This window comes from Stomoxys calcitrans, chromosome 1 (assembly GCF_963082655.1).
Source record: "Stomoxys calcitrans chromosome 1, idStoCalc2.1, whole genome shotgun sequence".
Lineage (NCBI taxonomy): Eukaryota > Metazoa > Arthropoda > Insecta > Diptera > Muscidae > Stomoxys > Stomoxys calcitrans.
In genome coordinates this window covers 119818576-119842793 of record NC_081552.1, presented here as the reverse complement: position 1 = coordinate 119842793, position 24218 = coordinate 119818576, and the positions used below count along the sequence as shown (strand labels likewise).

The window sequence follows — 24218 nt, the reverse complement described above, 5'->3', positions numbered from 1 at the left end:
ATTGCAATAGTCAGTAAATACTTCCTATTTGGGTGGTGTTGTGTGGGTGGGGTGGCCCCATAGACACTATTCCCGAATATCAGATTCGCGCTTTACTCCCAAAGACCTTTCATTTGAGCCCCATATTGCTATGGTGGCTAATTTGTCCCCTTTGGAGGATGTTTTTGGGGAGGGGCGGCCGCCAAATACTTGGTCTTATATTTGGATATCAGATTCGTATTCTACACCTTTTATTTAAGCCCCATATTCCCATGGTCAGTAAATCAGTCCTGTGGGGAGTGTTTCGGGGAAGGGGTTGACCCCCAGAAACATGGTCCCACATTTGGATATCAGATACGTTTTTTTATCCCAAATACCTTTCATTTGAGTGTTTTGGGGCTTGGGGTGGTCCCATATTGTCGTGATTGGTCTAAATACATGTTTGGTAGGTTTTAGGGTGGGGCAGCCCCCTAGGTACCCCATCCGAAATTTGGATACCAAATTTTTATTTTTAGGGTACTATATGAGAGCACACAAAATTTCGCTTCAATCGCACCACCCATCTCCGAGATCTGGCGTTTCTGAAAATTAGGGTATGGGGGAGGGTCCGCCCCTCCTTCAGATACCAAAAAATGTAATACCCTATTTTCACCACGGGGTCGTTATGCACCATCTGTGAAAATTTCAAGAAAATCGGTTCAGCCGTTTCTGAGTCTATAAGGAACACACAAACAAACAAACCAACAAACAAACAAAAATTGATTTTTAATATATAAGAGTCTTTGTTTGTCTCAAAAGAGATAGCGCACATAGAACTCGACAAATGCGATCCATGGTGGAGGTTCGGCCGGGCCGAATCTTATATACCCTCCATGGTGGTGGGTTTCCAACATTCGGCCCGGCCGAACTTGGCACGCTTTTACTTGTTTTGATATTTGCACTGCGATCTTTGGAATTGACTTCCTGAGCTGATAAGAGCGATATATGTTTACTTGTTATTTTATAAATTTGCTTGAAAGAAATTACTAAAGTCTATTTGTCCACATATTTTCTGCCTTTCATCTATATAAGGAAATAGTTTCTTGTTGAAAATATGTTTCCCCACGGCATACTATTCCCTTAAGTAGTGCATTAAATGAAAATCCCAACATTTTTTTATTAATTAGAGTGAAAACGCATTAATCTATATTTTGGTAATCGTATTGAGCTAATGAAGATTTAATTTTTAACAAATTGAGGAGACTTAATTGAAAAATAGACAACAAGATATGTCTATCAGGGAGAAGAGCTTGATGTTGCCATACACCATTTAAACTGGAATGGTTTCATGTAACCAGGTTCTGTTACCGCCTTCCGCAAAGTCAGCTGCTGTGTGGTCACTGCCGCGTAACACCCATTTGCTGGTAAGTAGACCCTCCACACCCACTGGTCCTCTAGAGTGAATGCGTGCCGTTGAAATTCCCACTTCAGCACCCAAACCAAAGCGGAAGCCATCAGCAAAGCGCGAGCTGGCATTATGGAAGACACAAGCACTATCGACGCTATTAAGGAAAAGTTGAGCAGCAGAATCTGTAAAAGAAAGCAAAAGAAGAAAAACATAAATGATATGGTTTTGGTTTATTACAGCGGCATTGTTCTAATGCAAAAAGGCCTTGCCAAACCAGATTTACATTTGCAATTTTCACATTGTGTATCATCACCAGAAGGGTTCTACGAGAAAAGTAAAGGTTTTTAGATATGTTAAATAGCAAAGCCATTTGAAACAGAAGCCGCCGACTAAGGAGTTTTTATACCCTCCTGTAACTGTAACTGTAAACTATTGGGTTGCCCAAAAAGTAATTGCGGATTTTTTAAAAGAAAGTAAATGCATTTTTAATAAAACTTAGAATGAACTTTAATCAAATATACTTTTTTTCTAAAGCAAGCTAAAAGTAACAGCTGATAACTGACAGAAGAAAGAAGGCAATTACAGAGTCACAAGCTGTGAAAAAATTTTTCAATTTTTTGGGCAACCAATATTTTAATCGGGCAATATTATTAAATGATGATATTTAATAATGTACTTGTATTTTGATGATACTAAAGATAACATCCTATTTTCGTTTTAATAATTTTTGCCCAGATCCATGTTTTGGCGACCATCCCTATGGGAAATGGGGGAGGTTCCAAAACTGTCACGGGATAGATCCTCTGGTGTTAGGGACCGGACCCAGTCTCGTCCCTTACATGGAAAAAAACCGATCACTTTTATAAGGGTTTGTCGTTCGAGGTGACGAATTGCTACCATTCTAACATCGTAGGATAGGTCCTGGGAAAGTTCGGAAGGTATGAGTATACTTTGCAAGTACCTTTAATTAAGACAATATTAGTTAGCAAATATTTTTAACAGATAAGCAATTTGTAACAATAATTAAACGACTTTTTTAAAATAATTAAGAATCATAAGATATGACAATTGAAACTTTTCATTCCCTAAAGGATATGTACGGTGACGGGTATCTAATACTCCAGTTTAGTATCGGTATATTTGGGGCAATGGACTACACATTTCCCATAGGGATGTAACTCTAGCATAGCTATTGGGTGGTCAATACCATGAGGTAAGCCTAAAATCAAACACAATTATTGGTTTTTGAGTTGAATGAATCAAGATGCATCAACACCACAAAACGTTTCTGATGTGATATCTGCTCAATTGCAAAGAAGCACCAGTAAGGAAAGGCTAAAGTCGGGAGCGGCCGACTATATAATACCCTACACCACCCAATCTACCTACTACTTTTAATATATATAGAACCTTATCCTAAATCTTGCCAGTCTTTAATTTTGTATAGTTACTAAAATATCGAATAACAGCAAGATGTTTTACAATGAGGCTCAAATTCTGGCAGCCGAAAAGTAAAGGCAAATACCGACTAAAAAATATACATGGGAGCTACATATAAATCTAGGCACTCCGGTACCCGAGTCGGAGGCGTGCTTGGATTGAGCGGGAGTCATGGGTTTGATTCTCAGCAGAGGCCTTGGTTTGTTGCTACTGTAATATCACAATGGACTTAAAATTATTAAAGTGTCTTTGCAAAGGACTGCCATTCCTATCTAACCTAACCTACATATAAATCTTCACCGATTTTTATGTAATTTTGCACACATATTGGGACGTAAACAGAACACCTCGTGGATAATTTGGTAAAGATAGGACCAAAATTATGTCTTCTACAGCCATAAAAGATCATATCGGGTGAAAGATATATATGGGAGCTATATCAAAATCTGATCCGATACTGATGAAATATTGCGCACATATCGGAACGTCAAAAAATGTCATTATGCCAAATTTGTTAAAGAACGGACAAAAATTGTGGCTTCTACAGCTTTAAAACGCCATATCGTCTGAAAGATATATATGAGAGCTATATATAAATCTGAACCGATTTAAATTAAATTTGTTTTGCATATATTAGGACGTCAAAACAAGCACTTCATGCTGAATTTGGTAAAAATCGGACCAAAATTGTGTCTTCTACAGCCTTAATAGGCCATATCGGATAAAGGATGTGTATGGGATATATATTTAAATCTGATCAGATTTTGATGAAATTTTACACACTTTATTAAAAGGCCACACGAAACATTTCATACATATATATCTTTCACATCGGATGAAAGATATATATTTTTGGTCCTCCTTGGACCACAAGAGGGACCTGTACCTTGATTACAAGAATACATGGACAGACAGACGGACATAGCTAATGAATCAGGAAGTGATTCTAAGCCGATCGGTATACTTATCGATGGGCTTAGCTCTTCTCCTTCTTAGCGTTGCAAAAAAATGCACAAAGTTATAGTACCACGTACCACAGTGGTGGTGTAGGGTATACAAATGTGCGCAAATGTTTTTTCCCACATACCATAAGACTGCATAGGCGAAATCAATTAATTTTAGTCTTGTCATGCGTACTTACCATTTTCAGTTACAATAACTTCAGTGTGGCCACTGCCGTATGTGTGGATGTGATTGATGGCATCTTCCAAGTCCTTAACAATTTCAATGCAGCACTCCAAAGCACCATACTCATGTTTCAAGCTCTTGGCTGCGGGTGGCCCAAAGGTTAGTTGTTGATTAAGTCTGGGACCGGAATAGATCTTGACTCCTTCACGTTTCAGCATGTTGCATACATCGCTGAAAATGTCACCACTCATTAGGTCTTCATGGATGAGAAGGGTTTCCATAGCATTGCAGGCTGAAAGGATACACAAACAAGGCAATAACATTGTTATTTTATGCAGCAAACTTTGGCGAAAGTAAGGTAAGCTAAGAGATGTCGTTTGCATGAGTGTATGAAATGATTTCAAAGCCACATGACATAATAAGCTGCATTGTGTGCTATAAATTTATATACTAAATAAATAACTGATTGGGGATAAGCAAGTGAGAACTCGATTTAAGCTTCTATGGATGTGTTAAACGAACTCTTCCAGCAAAAATTACATAGGCGAAATTTTTCCACTTTATTTTTTTTTTTACATTAGAACTCTAAATAATATTTAGTATAAACGCCATTCATAGTTTGTTCAGTACGAAGTTATTTGACTATTTTAACAAAAAATTGGTCTTTTTCCAAGAAGTTTTGTAAAAAATAATAACTTTTAGCTAAATAGACATCGGATACATATGGAAATGCATATATTTTTTGGAGTATCAGTTAAAAGCCGTTAAGTTCGGCCGGGCCGAACTTTGGATACCCACGGGTATATATATAAACCACCTTTCATTAAAATCCGGTGAAAATTGCATACCTTATGTCCCATAGGAGTTATATCGAAATAAGATCCGTTTTGGACCAAATATTAATAAGTACAAGTCATTGTTCAATTGTGTATAGCAAAATATTGGTCTTTTTTGTAGCTATATCTAAATAAATATAAACCGATCTGAACCATATACAACATGGATGTCGAAAAGCCTAACATGAGTCAATGTGTCAAATTTCAGTTAAATCGGATTATAAATGCGCCTTTTTTGGGGCCGAGACTTTAAATCGAGATATCGGTTTATAAGGCAGCTTTATGCAAATCTTGATCGATCTAGACCAAATTGCTGAAATATGTGGAGGGGCTTAACTTAACTCTTTGTCCCAAATTTCGACAACATCGGACAATAAGGGCCTAACATAACTCACTGTCTAAATAAATATAAACCGATCTGAACCATATACAACATGGATGTCGAAAAGCCTAACATGAGTCAATGTGTCAAATTTCAGTTAAATCGGATTATAAATGCGCCTTTTTTGGGGCCAAGACTTTAAATCGAGATATCGGTTTATAAGGCAGCTTTATGCAAATCTTGATCGATCTAGACCAAATTGCTGAAATATGTGGAGGGGCTTAACTTAACTCTTTGTCCCAAATTTCGACAACATCGGACAATAAGGGCCTAACATAACTCACTGTCCCAAATTTCAGCAAAATCGGATAATAAATGTGGCTTTTATGGGTCTAAGACCCTAAATCGAAGGATCGGTCTATATGGTAGCTATATCCAAATCTAAACCAATCTGGGCCAAATTGACGAAGGATGTGGAAGGGCCTTACATTGTCCCAAATTTCAGCGAAATCGGATAATAAATGTGGCTTTTATCGTCCTAAGACCCTAAATCAGCGGATCGGTCTATATGGGGGCTATATCAAGATATAGTCTGATATAATCCATCTTCGAACTTAACCTGCTTATGAATAAAAAAAAAAGAATCTGTGCAAAGTTTCAGCTCAATATCTCTATTTTTGAAGACTGTAGCGTGATTTCAACAGACAGACGGACAGACGGACGGACATGTCTAGATCGTCTTAGATTTTTACATTGATCAAGAATATACGAGGAGAGAGCTTATTGTGTAAACTCTGTAATAGAAGATTATACGAGATGCAGATGTGAATAGATATGGCACACTACTCGCAAGAGAACACACGCTACTCGCCCATGCCGACGACGTCGATGTCATAGGCCAATCACCGGATGTGGTAACTGCAGCCTTTGAAAGAATCGAAAGAGAGTCAGTGGTCTGGCAGTAAATGGAGATAAGACGAAATGGATCGTATCAACTTCCGAAACGCCTTGTACAACCAATCAGAAAAAAAAACATGGAGAAAGTTGGGAACCACAACTTTGAGGTAGTCAGTAACTCTATCTACCTCGGCACCGCCGTAACCGAAAGAAAGGACACCAGTTTTGAGATAAATGAAAGAATAATACTGGCAAACAGATGCTACTTTGGGTCAAGCAGGCAGTTTAGGAACAAGTCCTCCTCTTGACTGACGAAGATAACACTATACAAGACACTGATACTATCCGTGTTGTCATATGGTTTCGAGGAATGGATACTTGTGAAAGCAGACGAGGCAGTGCTTGGAGCTAAAGGGTGATTTTTTTGAGGTTAGGATTTTCATGCATTAGTATTTGACAGATCACGTGGGATTTCAGACATGGTGTCAAAGAGAAAGATGCTCAGTATGACTTACTAACGAGCAACGCTTGCAAATCATTGAATTTTATTACCAAAATCAGTGTTCGGTTCGAAATGTGTTCATTCACCGTAACGTTGCGTCCAACAGCATCTTTGAAAAAATACGGTCCAATGATTCCACCAGCGTACAAACCACACCAAACAGTGCATTTTTCGGGATGCATGGGCAGTTCTTGAACGGCTTCTGGTTGCTCTTCACTCCAAATGCGGCAATTTTGCTTATTTACGTAGCCATTCAACCAGAAATGAGCCTCATCGCTGAACAAAATTTGTCAAAATTTGAACACATTTCGAACCGAACACTGATTTTGGTAATAAAATTCAATGATTTGCAAGCGTTGCTCGTTAGTAAGTCTATTCATGATGAAATGTCAAAGCATACTGAGCATCTTTCTCTTTGACACCATGTCTGAAATCCCACGTGATCTGTCAAATACTAATGCATGAAAATCCTAACCTCAAAAAAATCACCCTTTATATAGTATACATGTCTGTTCCGTTTTTCAAATTCGCAAAACGAAAAAAAATATTTTGCTAATATTTTCTAACCCTTCTTCTTTTATGGTTTGACATTACTTGAGTTTCCCCTTTCTAAGAGGTGAGTTTTTAAGAGCTTTAAAATGTATTTCAAAAAAACGCACATACAATTCAGAAAAATGCATGAAATCTTTATTTGAATCGATAGTACGGTCCATATAATTTAGTGTTTGAAGATTATTTCAATTTTGGCATATTTGTCCAACTGTTCGGCCGGTATCTTACGAATAAATACTTCAATGTTGTCTTCCAATGCGTCAAATAAAGCGGGCTTGTCTGTATAGACATGAGTTTTAACAAAGCCCCACAAAAAAATAGTCTAAAGGCGTTAAATCGCACGATCTAGGCGGCCAATTGACCGGTCCCGAACATGAAATAAAGTTTTTACCGATCTCGCTTCTCAAAAAGGCCATTGTTACACGTGCTGTGTGGTATGAGGCACCGTCTTGACATGTCATGCTAGTCAAGATCTAGGCTTGTGGGCAAAAAAAGTTGGATATCATCTCACGGTAGCGCCCACCATTCACTGTTTCGTTACGATTCGCATAATTTTTGAAGAAGTACGGTCCAATGATACCACCAGCGCAAAACCTCACCAAACATTGATTGCTCCTGCAATGCTTCTGGCTGATCTTCACTCCAAAATCGACAATTCTGCTTATTTATTGGGTTGCCCAAAAAGTAATTACGGATTTTTCATATAGTCGGCGTTGATAAATTTTTTCACAGACTCTGTAATTGCATTCTTTCTTCTGTCAGTTATCAGCTGTTACTTTTAGCTTGCTTTAGAAAAAAAGTGTAAAAAAAGTATATTTGATTAAAGTTCATTCTAAGCCTTATTAAAAATGCATTTACTCTCTTTTAAAAAATCCGCAATTACTTTTTGGGCAACCCAATACATACCCATTGAGCCAAAAATGAGCTTCGACGTAAAATGGAAGAAGCGCGATTAACTTTCTTAACAGAACACGTATTTTGATTTGAGCCAAAAATGAGCTTCGACGTAAAATAGAAGAAGCGCGATTAACTTTCTTAACAGAACACATATTTTGATAATAAAATTCAATAACTTGCAAGCGTTGTTCGTTTGTAAGATGATTCAGGGCTAAATTATAGACCAAACTGGAAATGTTTGACAGTGAAACAAAACACGAAACGTTCGTGAGCTATTCAAACCAGTGTTGCCAAAAAGATAATAGCTAAAAAATTACCCTTTAAATAAAAATTGATTCGAGCATGCATTTCAAATTAGTTAGGCCAAGGTTTTGTTTTCTTTTGCTTTTCGTAAACCAGAACAGGCCAGATACTTATACGATAGTTACACAAAATGCAACGGCTGCGTTGGCTACGTCATGTAGTCAGAATGGATGAAGAAGCTCCAGCAATGAAGTCTTTTGAAGGCATTCACAGTAGTACACGCAAACCAGGACGACCAAAAGGACGATGGAGCGATCAAGTGATCAAGTGATGGGAGACACCACGAAATTTGGTGTCAGAGATTCAAGAATAAGCGCAGAAGTTCGAGGCGCTTGAAGCGCTATTCTACGTTCGGATAATTGCACAAATGTTTTGTCATAGCCAATTAAAGCATATAAAGAATAATTGTTGACGTAAAAAATGTCAGATATCGGAGATGGGCGAAATCGAAATTTTTGACGAATTTGATCAAGATCGGATCATGTTTAGTTATAGCTGCCATATAGATCGATCTCTCGATTTAAGGTTTTTGGTGCAAAAAAGTCATTTATTTAATAGATTTGGTTGCACTGGTCACTGTGTCGTATTAGTTACTCCGATGTCCGTGCCAATATTAACCCATATGCGACCATGTTTGGATATAGCGATCTCCCGAGACCCTAAAGGTGCATTTACTACCAAATTCGAGTTACACACTTCAAGTAATGTGCATCACTCATCTTTTTACAAAACCACTAATTTTATTCTAAATTTTTTTAACATCGAGTAATAATACAATGATCAGATGGCTTTAAATCGGGAGAACAAAATGTAGGGACATAAACCATGCTCAGGGTGTAGAGAAGTCTCATACAACTCGCTGTTCCAAACTTTAGCGAAATCGGATAAAAAAAAACTCTACTTCTATCGGCTCAAGACCTTTAAATGGGAGATCGGTCTATATGACAGCTATATCTAAATATGTTGTGATATAAACCATATTCGGCTTAGTGAACTAACATAGCTCTTTCTTTCAAATTCTAGAGAAATCAAGCATAAATGCGGCATTTGTGGCCTTAAGGCCACAGATCGGGAGATTGGTTTTATGGCTGCTATATTTCAATATGAGTCTTTCTAAACCGTATTCGGTTCATATATCGGGGACTATTCCACGCTTAAGCGAATTCTGTCAGTAAAAGGGGCTGTTAAGTGCTTAAGATCTTAAATCATAAGTGCTTAAGATCTTAAATCGTAAGCTATGGATACATATTTGGTTCGGATCATGGAATTAAATGCTGTTTTAATGGGCATACGACTTTAAATCGGAAGATCGGTCTATGTGGGGTTTATATTTAGATATTGTCCAATCTGAATCATGGTCAGTACGTGTATCGAAAGGCTTAATACAACACAATGTCAGTCTATTAGGGGCTATATTAAGACAAAGACCAATCGAATAATAACTGCAATTTTTATAGGCCCAAGACCCTAAATCGGGAGATCGGTATAAATTTTAAAGTTTTAGATGCAAAGATACAATTGGAAGAAAACTGGTTTTAAGAGAACATTTACTTTCAAAAACTTACTTGAAAACTTAATAGCTACCGTGTATAAGATTCTACAATTACCTATATTGGCTCGTACATTTTGCATATACCCCACATCACTTCTGTGATACAGAGTATTATAACTTAGTGCATTTGTTTGTAACACCCATAAGGAAGAGAACTAAACCCATTAATAAGTATACCGATCGATACAGAATCACTTTCTGATTCGATTTAGTTATGTCCGTCTGTCTGTTCGTCCATGTTAATTTGTGAACAAAATACATGTCGCAATTTTCATCCAATCATCTTCAAATTTTGAACAGACATTTTTTTTCAAGAAACGAAGCCTATTGAAATTGGAAAAAAATAGGATCAGTTTTGGATATAGCTCCCATATAGCTCCCATATACACATATGTTCGTCCGATTTAGACTAATATTGCAATCAAGTGGCCATTTGTTAACAGATTCTCTCGAAGTTTGACACGAAGAATTCTCGTATGACTCTCGATATTACTAGCGAATTTACTATAAATCTGTTCAGATATGGATATAGCTCGCATAGATATAAATAACGCCCGATTTTCACTTCTAGAGGCTCTGTAAGCGCATTTATTTACCAATCTTCCCAAATTTTTCACAACTAAGACAATATTTACGAAATATGGTCAAAATCAGTCCATATTTATATATAGCTCTCATATATATGTTCGCTCGATTTTTAGCAATATTGCAATAATTTGGTAATTTGTTAACCGACTCTCCCAAAATTTGACAGGAAAGATTTTCTTGTGGCTCTCGAAATTACTGATGAATTTCATACAAGTTTCATGGATACAGCTCCCATATATATATGTCGCACGATTTTCACTTCTATTTAGATGTACTGCAAGCGCATTTATTGACCAATCTTCCCAAAATTTTGCACATTGCTTCCAAAGACGACTACTACAATATCTACGGATTAGATTTGGATATAGCTCCCATATTTATGTTCATCCAATTTTGAGTAACTTGCAATAATGTTGTCATTTGTCAACCGATTGTCACGAAAATTGGCATATATAATTCTCCTATAACTGTTGATATTTTTGTTTATTTTAAAAGAAGCCGTAGTTATTGCATTTTGAACATATTTGCTCGAAATTTGATACGGATACTATAACCCATCTGAAAACCTCCGCCGAGGTCTACCAAAATTGGTTCAGAATTAGATACAGCTCCCAATTGGTACTTATAAGGTAGGTGCAGGATATTATATAGCCGGAACCGCCCGACTTTTGTGCTTCCTTACTCTCAAAACAAATAAGGGAGAGTATGGCTAAAAAGGGAAATTATATCTTTAAACTTCAATAACAATTTAAATTGAGCGGTATAAAAGTTATATCTAAGTCTAAGCAGATTTTAAAATAATTCGCGGGAGGTGTTCAGAGTATCAGAGTGATAAGAGCTGTATCTCAAATTTCTTAATAACCGGTGGTTTATTGTAGCTGCTACGTATACCGGACGATTCATATACAGTGAAAAACTAAGGTAAAGCGCAGACTTCTGTCACCTAGCATTTCTTTCACTAAAAATTTTAATACTGTAGTTATACAAAAATGTCTTCTTTTTTATTTGTTGCCTAAACTCCTAATTTTACTATATATAAACACTTCACTATATAACTTTTACCTCTTGGAAAAGTAATGGAAGGCCTAAACTGGAGCGACAAAACTTAAGCACGTAGGTGAAGTTGCTTACTCTGTTAACGAGTTTGTAATTTTTCAAGTCCAAGCGCCGTTATACTTCATATTCAAGACTCAGAGCGTAACTAAAAAATGTTGACATGTTTTCCACATGGAGAGTCGACGATGTTTGTTCATTGTCAAGTTTTTCTAAAATGCTCAAAGAAAATAATGGGTGTGGAACAGTTATTCTGAGGAATTTACGGGAAATTTATATAAAATTTTGGTTAAGGGCAATTGGTGCTCAGCATTGACAACGGCGACATTCACTACCGCATTGTATAATACTGTCAGATACTTTAAGATATTTATCGATTTAAAGACGAGCTGAAAAGACTAATTTAATATCCAGTTATCTGCCAAATATTGTATATGTTAGACAAAAGCACACGAAGTATGGAAGCCTCGAAAACATTTGCTATTTTCTTTATTTTTATACCTTCCACCATAGGATGGGGATATACTAATTCCGTCATTCCGTTTGTAACACCTCGAAATATTCGTCTAAGACCCCATAAAGTATATATATTCTTGATCGTCATTACATTCTAAGTCCGACATCCGTCTTTCCGTCTGTCGAAAGCACGCTACCTTTCGAAGGAGTAAAGCTACGCGCTTGAAATTTTGCACAAATACTTCTTATTGGCGTAGGTCGGGTCGGTTGGGATTGAAATGTGCCATATCGGTCCATGTTTCGATATAGCTGCCATATAAACCGATCTTGGGTCTTCACTTCTTGGCTTCTCGAGGGCTCAATTTTTATCCGATGTGGCTAAAATTGGTAAAACTTCCAACAACTGTGCCAAGCATGGTCTAAATCAGTCCATATTCTGATATAGCTGCCATATAAACCGGTCTCCCGAGTAGACTTCTTAAGCCTCTAAATGGCGCAATTGCTATACAATTTGGCTGAAATTTTGCATGACGTGTTTTGTTATGACTTCCAACAACTGTGCTAAGAATAGTTCAAATCGGTCTTTAACCTGATATAGCTGCCATATACGCCGGATCTTGGGTATTGACTACTTGAACTACTAGAGAGTGCAATTCTTATCCGATTTGGCCGAAATGTTGCATGAAGTGTTTTATTTTGGCTTCCAACAACTGTGTCAAGTATGATTTGAATAAGTCCATATCCTGATATGGCCGCAATAAAAACCGATCTCCCGATTAGACTTCTTAGGGTTCTCGAGGGCGCAATTCTTATCCAATATATTGATATTTTGCATGTGTCGTTTTGGTATGACTTCCAAAATCTGTTCCTAGGATGGTATAGATCGGTATATAACCTGATATAGCTGCCATATAAACCGATCTCCCAGATTGATTTTTGAGACTCCAGAAGGTGCGATTATTACTCGATTTGCCTGATATTTTCCAGGTGGTGTTTTTCTATGACTGGTGGTTTTACACCCTCCACCATAGGATGGAGGCATACTAATTTCGAGCCATCTAGCTATGTACGTCCGTCCGTCTGTCTGTAGAAGTCACTCTAACTTTCGAAGGAGTAAAGCTAGCCGCTTGAAACGTTTCAAAAATACTTTTTATGAGTGTAGTTCAGTTGAGATTGCAAATGGGCCAAATCGGTCTTATCTTGGGTCTTGACTTCTTGAGCCTATAGAGGGCGCAATTCTCGTCCGTTTTGACTGAAACTTTGCACGTAATGTCTTGATATCACTTCAACTGTGTTAAGTATGATTCCAAGCGGTTCATAATCTGGTATAGCTGTCATATAAACCTAACTTAGATCGTGATTTCTTGAGCCAATAGAGCGCGCAATTCTCATCCGATTTGGCTGACATTTTGCAAGAGGAGTTGTCTTACGACTTCTAATGACTGTGTTAAGTATGGTGCAAATCGGTATAGAACCTGATGTAGCTGTCAGATAAACCGGTATGAGATCTTGACTTCTTGAGCCAATAGAGGACGCAATTCTCATCCGATTTGGCAGAAACTTTGTACAACGACTTCTCTCATGACCTTCAACATACGTGATTAAGTTAGTCTGAATCGATCAACAGCTTGATACAGCTCCTATATAAACCTATCTCCCGATTTTGCTTCTTGAGCCCCTACAAGGCGCAATTTTTATCCGAATGAAATGAAATGTTACACAATAACGTCTACAATATTCAACATTCATTTACAGTCCGAATCGGACTATAACTTGATATAGCTCCAATAGCATAACAGTTCTTATTCAATATTCTTTGTTTGCCTAAAAAGAGATACCACGCATAAAACTCGACAAATGGGATCCATGGTGGAGGGTCGAACTTAGCACGCTTTTATTTGTTTGATATCAAATCGCCTTGAGTACTTATCTTTGGACGTGATCGGACAAAATGATGGGATCGCTGTGCTAGACAACATTTAGTAGGCAAACAAATTTTTTTTTAAAAAGTCCTCGATAACTCGTCGTTAAAAGTTATGTTCCACGCTATGTCCCTACACCGCCACAATTAGATATATCATCTATATAGGTAGATCTGTCGATTTGGGCTATTAAGGCCATACAAACCTCATTTATTGCCCGATTTCGTTGAATGTTGAAATAGTGAGTTACACTAGATTCCCCGATATCCGAACCGAGTATGAGCTCGGTCGAAATATATTTGGACTGGCTTGGGAGGCCACCGTAACGCAGAGGTTATTATGTTAGCCTATGACGCTTGCGCCCGGGTTGAATCCTGTTGAGACCATCAGAAAAAATGTTCAACGGTGGTTTTCCCCTCCTAATGCTGGCAAAATTTGTGAGGTACTATGCCATGTAAAACTTCTCTCGAAAGTGTCGCACTGCGGCGCGCCGTTCGGACTCGGCTATAAAAAGGAGGCCCCTTATCATTGAGCTTAAAAAACTTCAATCGGACTGCACTCATTGATATGTGAGAAGTTTGCCGATCAAGAATATATATACTTTATGGGATCTCAGAAGAATATTTCGAGTAGTTATAAAAGAATGACGAAATTAATATACCCCCATCCTATGGCGGAGGGTATAAAAATCCAGCTGTGGTTGAAAAGAGGGTGCAGATATTATTCTGCGGCTTGTTGTGCGCTCTAAAAACATTAAAGTAACCTCTAAAATGAAAATTTTAAGTGAGGAATTCCATGCTACTTACTAAAACCTTAATTGTATTCAATGCCACTCCCCTAAGTTGGTTCATGTCTGATATTTTGTCTCCACCTAAGTACCGGTACCTGTTGGACGCGAAAGCCTGGCAATGATAAAGGAAGTGCTCCAACGTCTCATCATCTTCCCCACATGGCCTACACATGGTATCACTTGCCGCAACGATTTTACATAAGTGAGCTCGTAGTCATATGTGTCCCGTTATGATACCAATAGCTATACTGACCTCCTTCTTGCTTCCTTTCAATCGTCTGCCCTTTCATTTCCCCTTACTCCGTTATGGCTCGGCACCCTTGAGAGGTACTATTTTATGTAAAATTTTCTCTCCAAAGAGCTGCAGCAAGCCGGCTATAAAAGGAGTTGCCTTCTCATTGAGCATAAACTTGAAAAGGGCAGCACACATTGAGGAGTGAGAAGTTTGCCCCTATTCCATAATGGAATGTTCATGGCCAAAATTGCCTTTTCATAGACCGATCTGTCTTTGTAGGGTCCCAAGTACATAAATATATATATATAGTAAAAACAGCAAATATGTTTGCTGTAACAACAGAAAGTCTGCAGCAGCATACATTTTCTGCTGCTTTCAAGTGGTATAAAGTAGACCAAGGCTTAAAAATGTCATAAGTATTGGGTTGCCCAAAAAGTAATTGCGGATTTTTTAAAAGAAAGTAAATGCATTTTTAATAAAACTTATAATGAACTTTAATCAAGTATACTTTTTTAAACTTTTTTTCTAAAGCAAACTTAAAGTAACAGCTGATAACTGACAGAAGAAAGAATGCAATTACAGAGACACAAGCTGTTAAAAAATTTGTCAACGCCGACTATATGAAAAATCCGCAAATACTTTTTGGGCAACCAATACTTAAAACAACTTTATGTTTCATCGTATCTTATAATGTAAGGGCATATAGTGCGAACTTATATCAAAATTTTCTACAATTTGCAAATTGTTTAACGAATAAAACAAAACAGCAGACAAAATAACTGCTACATACATATATATTTATTCACAAAAAGGTGGGCGCCTGAAATTTTCAAAAACATATATTCAGAATTTGCAAATGCTTTAAAATATGTTAAGATTTTGAAAAATTCTGCTAGGTTACATTCAATAGTTGAAAATGTTTTTTAATACCAGCAGACAGCGTTTGCTGATATCAGAAGACTGTTTTCTCTGGGTGTGCCATTTAGTACTATCCCAATATTTAAGGCCAAAATCTTAAGAAGCCTCTTTTATTACCTGATACTGAAAAAATTCAAAGTAGTGAGACTTCTTGGGTTTACAAATGTTAACATAATTTGGATAAGATGTATATCCATGGTGGTGGGTAAACAAACTTTCGCACGGCCGAACATAATGCGTTTTTATTTGTTTTCTTTTGAATAAGCAAAGTGCGGAATATTATGGTGAACGGTTAAAAAATAACATGGGATGACATAATGTCCAAAGTTGGGTGTAGTATTTTCTTAAAGATTGGGGATATTATGTCATAAAAAGTAACTCGTACACGGACACATTTATATGTCACTAACTGCGCCTTCTTTAACTATAATATCATTTTAGGGTGGGCTCACTTCACCCTGAAACCGGATATCGAATTCGTGCCATTGTAGCCTATGACGCTGAACGAGTTCGAATCCTGGCGAGATCATCGGACAAAGCGGTGTTAATCCCTTCTTAATGTTGGCGACATTTACGAGGTACAATGCTATGCGACACCCCAAATAGGTGTCGCACTGCGGGATGCCGTTCGGACTCGACTATAAAAAAGGTCCCTTATCATTGAGTTTAAACTTGAATCGGAAAGCACTCATTGATGTGTGAGAATTTGCCCTTTCTCGGTTCCTATTAGTAATGTTCTTCCTTAGGGTAATGTTCTTATTAGGGGAGGGATGGCACCTAAGACTCTTTAGTTTGAGCCCCCTATTGTCATGGCCTGTAAATATGAAAATATTAACCGTTTGGAGGGTGTTTTGGGGCTGGAGCGACCACTGGCACTTTGCCCTGAAAATAGATATCAAATTCGTTTTTTATTCCTAACGAAATGAAGTTCAGTTTAGTGGGTGCTTTACCCCAAAACACTTGGCTATCTAATTCGTTTTCTACTCTCAAATACCTTTTATTTGAGTCCCATATTGTCATAATGGACCAAATAACCCATTTGACCCAGGGTACTTGGATCCAAATTTTAATACCATATTCGTTTTCTGGTATCCAATACTTTTCATTTGATACCCCTATTGTGCCCATTGGACCACTTTCGGATATGGGTGGCGTATTTGGGGTGTGGGGGAGGGTCCGCCTCCACCCAATATCTAAAAATTATATAGCCTATGTTTCCTTCCAGACAAACGTACGAACATTTTAAGAAAATCGGTTCAGCCAAGTATCATATAGTCATAATGGGTCTAATGGCTTTTTTGAGGGGTGGCGTGACCCCCTATACTTCTATCTGATTTTATATGCCAGATTTGAAATCTACTCCCGAATACCTTTCATTTGAGCCCCATATTTCAATGAACTTCTAATACGTCTTTTTGGGGGAATTTGGGGGTTGGGGCGGCCCGATGGGTACATAGACTCATATTCTAATACCATATTCGTAGTCCACTCTCCAATACCTTTCATGTGATACCAATATTGTCGCGATCGGTCCCCTTTTGATTTTGGGTTCCGATACCGAAGTATTATATAGCCTATGTTTCCTTTAAGACCAACCTACACAATATGCGAAAATTTCGAGAAAATCGGTTCTGCCGTTTTTCAGTCTATATGGAACAACAAGCAAATCGCATATATCCGTGATTGGCTGTTGTGCCCATTTTGGTCGTTTTTGTGGGGGTGGGAGATCCCCTATACCTCGATATGAATTTGTATGCCCATATTGTCCTTATCGGTTCACTTTTGATTTTGGGTGGTGTTTTTGGGGTAACGGTGGAGGGTCTGCCCCCTTCCGTTATTAATAAATTATTAAGCCTATTCCTACTTCCTGGCCATATTCGTAATCTACTCCCGAATACCTTTCATTCGAGTCCCATATTGCCATTATCGTCCAATAAAACTATTTTAAGGAGTTTTGCGGCGGGCGGCCCCCCAACTACATGAACCTTACTTTTTTTTATGAAACTCGTACTCTAATCTTGAATACCTTTCATTTGAATCCCATATTGTCCCGATCGGTCCACTTTTATTTTTGGGTAATACTTTTGCGGTAAGGGGGAGGGTCCGCCTCCCTCTCGATACCTATGTTTCCTTCCCGTCCAACCTATACAATCTGTGAAAATTTGAAAGTAATCGGTTCAACCGTTTTTAAGTCTATACGGAACAAACAAACATGCCGACAAACAAACCGACAAACAGACAAACATACAAACAAACACAAATTGAAATTTATCGTTTAAACATGAACTGTGTCTTGCACTACTAATGTGACAGTCATGCAGTGTACTTTTCCTGATATAGTCGATGGATCTGTTCCATATTTCAGCGAAACCTCAAGAATAAAAGTTACTTTCTAAGTTTTAAACGTTAAACGGATATAGCCCTTGAACAAAATCTGCAGATGGGGCTTTAAAAGGAACTGTTACAATTTTCAAAGACAAAGTGAATACGGGTATGTCGGTCTTACAGCCAGATACAGCATACATCAACTAATCGTCTTAAACTAAGAACATAGTATGTACAAATGTGGGACTTTATGTGCATTTCTCGATAAGCAAACGGGATGAAGAAATAAGTATAATCAAATAATAGTCTTGTAATAATATTCCCCTACATTGTGTACCTCCACAGTTTTGGTAAAAATAAAAGCGTTCTGTTGAACTATTTCAAAGTTGTTATGAAATTATAAACGCTTTTGTATCAGCAACAATTTTATTTAGACATTTAATAAAAACTTTTCGCAGGATCAAACAATGCTAACAACTTAAGCCAAAACACGTCATAAAATTTTCCTGTGCGTTTTTGGCTCATCTGAAAAAATTGTGCATCAATATCGATAGATTTAAGTATGGATATATACGTCGCGAACGTATGCATGTACGAGTATACAGACAAATATGGGCGAACTGTCATAAGGGCAAACATCAATTTTGGGCGTTATGACCGCCCATACCGAGGTCATAAAGCCCAAAATTAAATTGAGAGCCAGAGGACTCAATATTAACACAGGAGGACGAAGGTGGCCCAATTTAAAGCACCACCTTTCCTTTCGATTTCGATATCTCTTACTTAGGCCTCAGTAGTTTGGTGGGCTGCTATGGAGAAAAAGTGCAACATAGAACCATACAACAGGTTCAGAGAACATGTTGTCTTGGCATAGGTGCCACTAGGGCACTGGAGTCTATTCTAGATATCCGACCTACTGACATATAGATTAAGTGTGAGGCAGCCATTGCGGCTATGCCACTTAAGGTGATGGGAGATTGGATTGAGGATGGGAGCAGCTTATATCATCGCAGTATAATCGAGGCGACGATAAGAAACCTGAAAGGAAGGAATAAGGTTTCCGATCGGATACCTGAGATGAACCTTGAGGCAGCGCTACACTCTTAGATTGACGGCACCCTAGTATTGCCATTAAAGCTAGAGGACAGAATGGGCCTTTTCAAAATAATCTTTCTTGTAACCCATAATTTTGTAAAACTTTTTGTATCATTCAATACCAATAACTGTTGTTCATTGCCATTTTTATACCCTCCACTACAGGATGGTGGTATACTAATTTCGTCATTCTGGTTGTAACACCTCGAAGTATTAAGTCGAACTAGCCATGTTCGTCCGTCCGTCTGTCTGTCGAAAGCACGCTAACTTCTGAAGGAGTAGAGTTAGCCGCTTGAAATTTTGCACAAATACTTCTTATTAGTGTAGGTCGATTGGGATTGTAAATGGGCCAAATCGGTCCATGTTTTAATACAGTTGCCATATAAACCGATCTTGGGTGTTGACTTCTTGAGCCTCTAGAGAGCGCAATTTTCATCCGATTTGACTGAAATTTCGCACTTAGTGTTTTGATATCACTTTCAACAACTGTGCTAAATATGGTTCAATCTGAGATCTGATAGAGGAAGAAAGTTAATACCTTTTAGAAGACGGAGCCTTATGTCAAATGACGACAAATTTATATTAGCAACACATGACTTTGGAATAATCTAACACACGATATTCAATGCATCAGCAACACGATTACGCCCAATTTCATTGTGAGCTTTATGACAGCGGTATGGGCGCCCAAAAAAAATTTGGGTCGCAGCAAAAATGGTATGTCAAGACTAATTAATTAATGGTGGTACAAAGTTATTAATAACTAGGAATAATTATTTATAACTAGTAAGTAATGTGTGCCGTTTTAAACATGAGCATTGAGCGCCGCATTGTTTTACAAAACGAGTATTGCTATGTTTTAACCAACATATGTTTTAATGCCTTCTAATAGTAACAGTAACGCAGAGGTTAGCATGTACGCCTATGACGCTAAGAGCCTGGCTTCAAATCTTGGCGAGAACATTAAAAAAATTTTCAGCGATTGTTTTCCCTCCTAATGCTGTAAGGTACTATGCCATGCCGGCGGCGCGCCATTCGGACACAGGTTTAATTGAGCTAAAACTTGAATCCGAACACACTCATTGATATGTTGGAAGTATGCCACTCTTCCTTAACCCTCCGGCGGGTGAAAAGGTCCCTGGGACCTTGTTCAATATAAAAATTTCAAAATTAAACAAGTAAAAGCGGCCGGGCCGAATCTTATATACCCTCCACCATGGATCGCATTTGTCGAGTTCTTTTCCGGGCATCTCTTCTTAGGCAAAAAAGGATATAAGAAAAGAGTTGCTCTGCTATTAAAACGATATCAAGATATGGTCCGGTTCGGACCACAATTAAATTATATGTTGGAGACCTGTGTCAAATTTCAGCCAATTCGTATAAGAATTGCGCCCATTGGGGCTCACGAAGTAAAATAGAGAGAACGATTTATATGGGATCTGTATCGGGCTATAGACCGATTCAGACCATAATAAACAAGTTTGTTGATGTTCATGAGAGGATCCATCGTACAAAATTTCAGGCATATCGGATCATAATTGCGACCTCTAGGGGTCAAGAAGTCAAGATCCCAGATCGGTTTATATGGCAGCTATATCAGGTTATGAACCGATTTGAACCTTATTTGACACAGTTGTTGAAAGTAAAAATAAAATACGTCATGCAAAATTTCAGCCAAATCGGATAGGAATTGTGCCCTCTAGAAGCTCAAGAAGTCAAATCCCCAGATCTGTTTATATGACAGCTAAATCAGGTTATGGACCGATTTAAAACACACTTGGCACAGTTGTTGGATATCATAAAGAAATACTTCGTGCAAAAATTCATTTAAATCGGATAAGAATTGCGCCCTCTAGAGGCTCAAGAAATCAAGACCCAAGATCGGTTTATATGGCAGCTATATCAGGTTATGGACCGATTTAAACCATACTTGGCACAGTTGTTGGGTATCATAACAAAACACGTCGTGCGGAATTCCATTTCAATCGGATAAGAATTGCGCCCTCTAGAGGCTCAAGAAGTCAAGACCCAAGATCGGTTTATATGGCAGCTATATCAGGTTATGGACCGATGTGAACCATACATGGCACAGTTGTTGGATATCATACAGGAAACGAGGTACTAATAGGCTGCGATGCGAACTCTCAGCACATTTTGTGGGGTAGTACAAACACTAATAAGCGGGGCCAAGCTCTGGTAGAGTTCTTGAATACTAATGACCTAATAACACTTAGTATTGGTAACTTGGTAACGCTACCTTTGTTAATAGGATTAGGGAGGAGGTGTTAGATGTGACGATATGTTCGGAAAATCTAATCGACGAGATTCAGGAACACTATTTCTCTGACCATCGCTACATTAAGTTTAGAATAGTTTAGAAGGCTACTCAGAAGAAGACCTGGGCTAGATAATTTAGATTGTCCAATCGTAGAAGATATTGACGAAAATGTCAACAGGATAACGACTACACTGGTGGGATCCTTCGAAGAAAGTTGTCCTCTTCGGGAAAGGAAATATTGCCATCTGGAAGATCATGTTACAATGATGGATCAACTAGAGACAAGAGTGGGTCTGGGAATTTACAGTGAGAATCCCGGGACTGAGATCTGTTTTAGACCGCCTTACCATAATACGGTCCAGCAGGCGGAGATCCGGGCAATCACGCAATGCATGAAGTTGTGTGGTGCTATCGCGAGGACGTCGAGTGTGAACATCTTTACCGACAGTGAAATCGCCATAAGGGCAATAACAACCAGGACGGTTAGGTCATGAACAGCCTTGCAGTGTAGGAAGGAGATTAACGCCTTCTCTGAAGATGATCAAATCCGCATCGTTTAGGTGCCGGGCCATAACGAAGTAAGGGAAATGAAAGGGCAGACGATTTGGCGGTGAAGGCTAGAAGATTGCCGTTAATAAAATTGGTTAACCTGAAGCCTTTTGGGTTGACGCAGTCCGAGTTAAGGGAGTGGGCGAAGAATGCGCATGCAACATTATGAAACAGCGAAACTGTCGGTAGGACGGCGAAAATCCTATGGGGAGGATCCAGATGTTAGAAGACGAGGCTATTGCCGAAAGGAAGCAAGAAGGAGGTCAGTATAGCTATTGGTATCATAACGGGATACATAGGACTACGAGCTCACTTATGGAAATTCGGTGCGGCTAGTGATAGCATGTGTAAAGTATGCGGGGAAGATAATAAGACGTTGGAGCATTTCCTTTCTCATTGCCTGGCTTTCGCGTCAAACAGATACCGGCATTTATGTACAGACACAATACTAGACATGAACCAACTTAGGGGAGTGGTATTGAAAACAATTAAGTATTTTGTAACTAGCACGGAATTTCTAACTTAATATTTTGTTTTTAGAGGTTACTTTATAGTTTTTAGGGCGCAGCCGATTACTGGCTTAGGTGTATGTCCATAATGGCATGGAGCGGATTAATATCTACACCCTCTTTTTAACCTAACCTAAGCTAAACTAAGTAGGAAGATTCTTGGAAGATCTTCGAACCGCGTAAGAATCGTGTGGAAAAGTGTTTTGGAGGATTTATAAAATACAATTGCGAATTACTCGCCTTAACAAGTAACAAATAAGTGTTTTGGAATATTTGCTCAGTCTTGTGATATAAACCAAGTGAGATTTCTGTTTGGTGTTGTGGAAATAGTCCACTCAAAACAGACCATCAAACAACATAATTCAATACGGTTTATATGGGAGCTGTATCAGGCTTTAGACCGATTCTGACCATATTCGACACGTATAGTGAGGGTCACGGGAGAAGGCGTTGTACAAAAGTTCAAAAAAAATCGGATAATTATGCCCTCTAGAGGATCAATTAGTCAAGATCCCTGATCGGTTTATATGACAGCTATATCATGTTATGGACCGATTTAAATCATACTTAGCACAGTTCTTGAACGTCATTACGAAACACGTCAAATTTTATCCAAATCGGTCAGGAATTGCGCCCTCTACAGGATCAAGAAGTCAAGACCCCAAATCGGTTTATATGACAGATATATCAGGTTATGGACCGATTAAAACCGTACTTAGCACAGCTATTGGAAGTTATAACGAGACACTGCATGCCGAGTTTCAGCTAAATCTGATAATAATTACACCCGCTAGAGGCTCAAGATGTCAATATTCAAGATCGGTTTATATGACATCTATATCAGGTTATAGAACGATTTGAACCGTTCTTAGCACACTCGTTGGAAATCATAGCAAAACACCACGTGAAAAGTTTCAGCCAATACGGATGAGAATTGTGTCCTCTAGTGGCTCAAGAATTCAAGATCCAAGATTGTTCTATATGGCAGCTATATCAAAACATGGACCGATATGGCCCATTTACAATCCCAACCGCCCTACGCTAATAAGAAGTATTTGTGTAAAATTTCAAGCGGCTAACTTTGATACTTCGAAAGTTAGCGTGCTTTCGACAGAAAAAAGGATGGATGGAAAGACGGACGGAAATAGCTAGATCGACATAAAATGTCATGTCAATCAAGAATATATATTCTTTTTGGGGTCTTAGAGAAATATTTCTTAAATGACGAAACCCCATCCTATGGTAGAGGTTATAAAAATTTGGCACAGCCAAATAGAGATGTGTTTCTCAGTGGCCTTTTACATTCCATACGGGGTTTTTCATATAATAATGATATAAGCAAAAATGATCTATAAAGACAGTAGCCGACAGTGTGTGCATTAGCAGAGCAATAAAATTGACGAGAGACTTTTCGCCACCTTCATAGCATTGGCCGCAATGGCTATGTGTACAAGGATCTGTTGAACAGGCTAGTTCCATTCGGTAATATTGCACAAATTTAAATATTCTCTTACAACATAATATGTCATCCTCATTAGTTCGACTCCGTTTGGAAAAAAGGGGAAAAAATCGAAACATATGACAAGCCGTGAGAGATAAATTTAAATATTAGCATTAAATAAAATGCAAAAAAAATGTTTTAATTTCATCATATTTTTTTTTTCAATATTTTAGGAGACTTTTGTATTTAAAACAACTGGTTTTG

At 38.2% G+C, this 24218-nt stretch overlaps 1 protein-coding gene across 1 annotated transcript in view; it reads right to left on the bottom strand.

The window, feature by feature from the left end:
• Positions 1-1163: 1163 nt before the first annotated feature.
• The window catches only part of LOC106092402 (delta-1-pyrroline-5-carboxylate synthase), a 336045-nt gene continuing 312990 nt past the window's right edge, over positions 1164-24218 (bottom strand). The window contains exons 11-12 of the mRNA XM_059361090.1: positions 3948-4226; positions 1164-1548 (exon numbers count right to left, since the gene is read on the bottom strand). Of these exons, the coding sequence (XP_059217073.1) occupies positions 1289-1548; positions 3948-4226 (539 nt within the window). The 3' untranslated portion in view covers positions 1164-1288. The remainder of the gene's footprint in view (positions 1549-3947; positions 4227-24218) is intronic.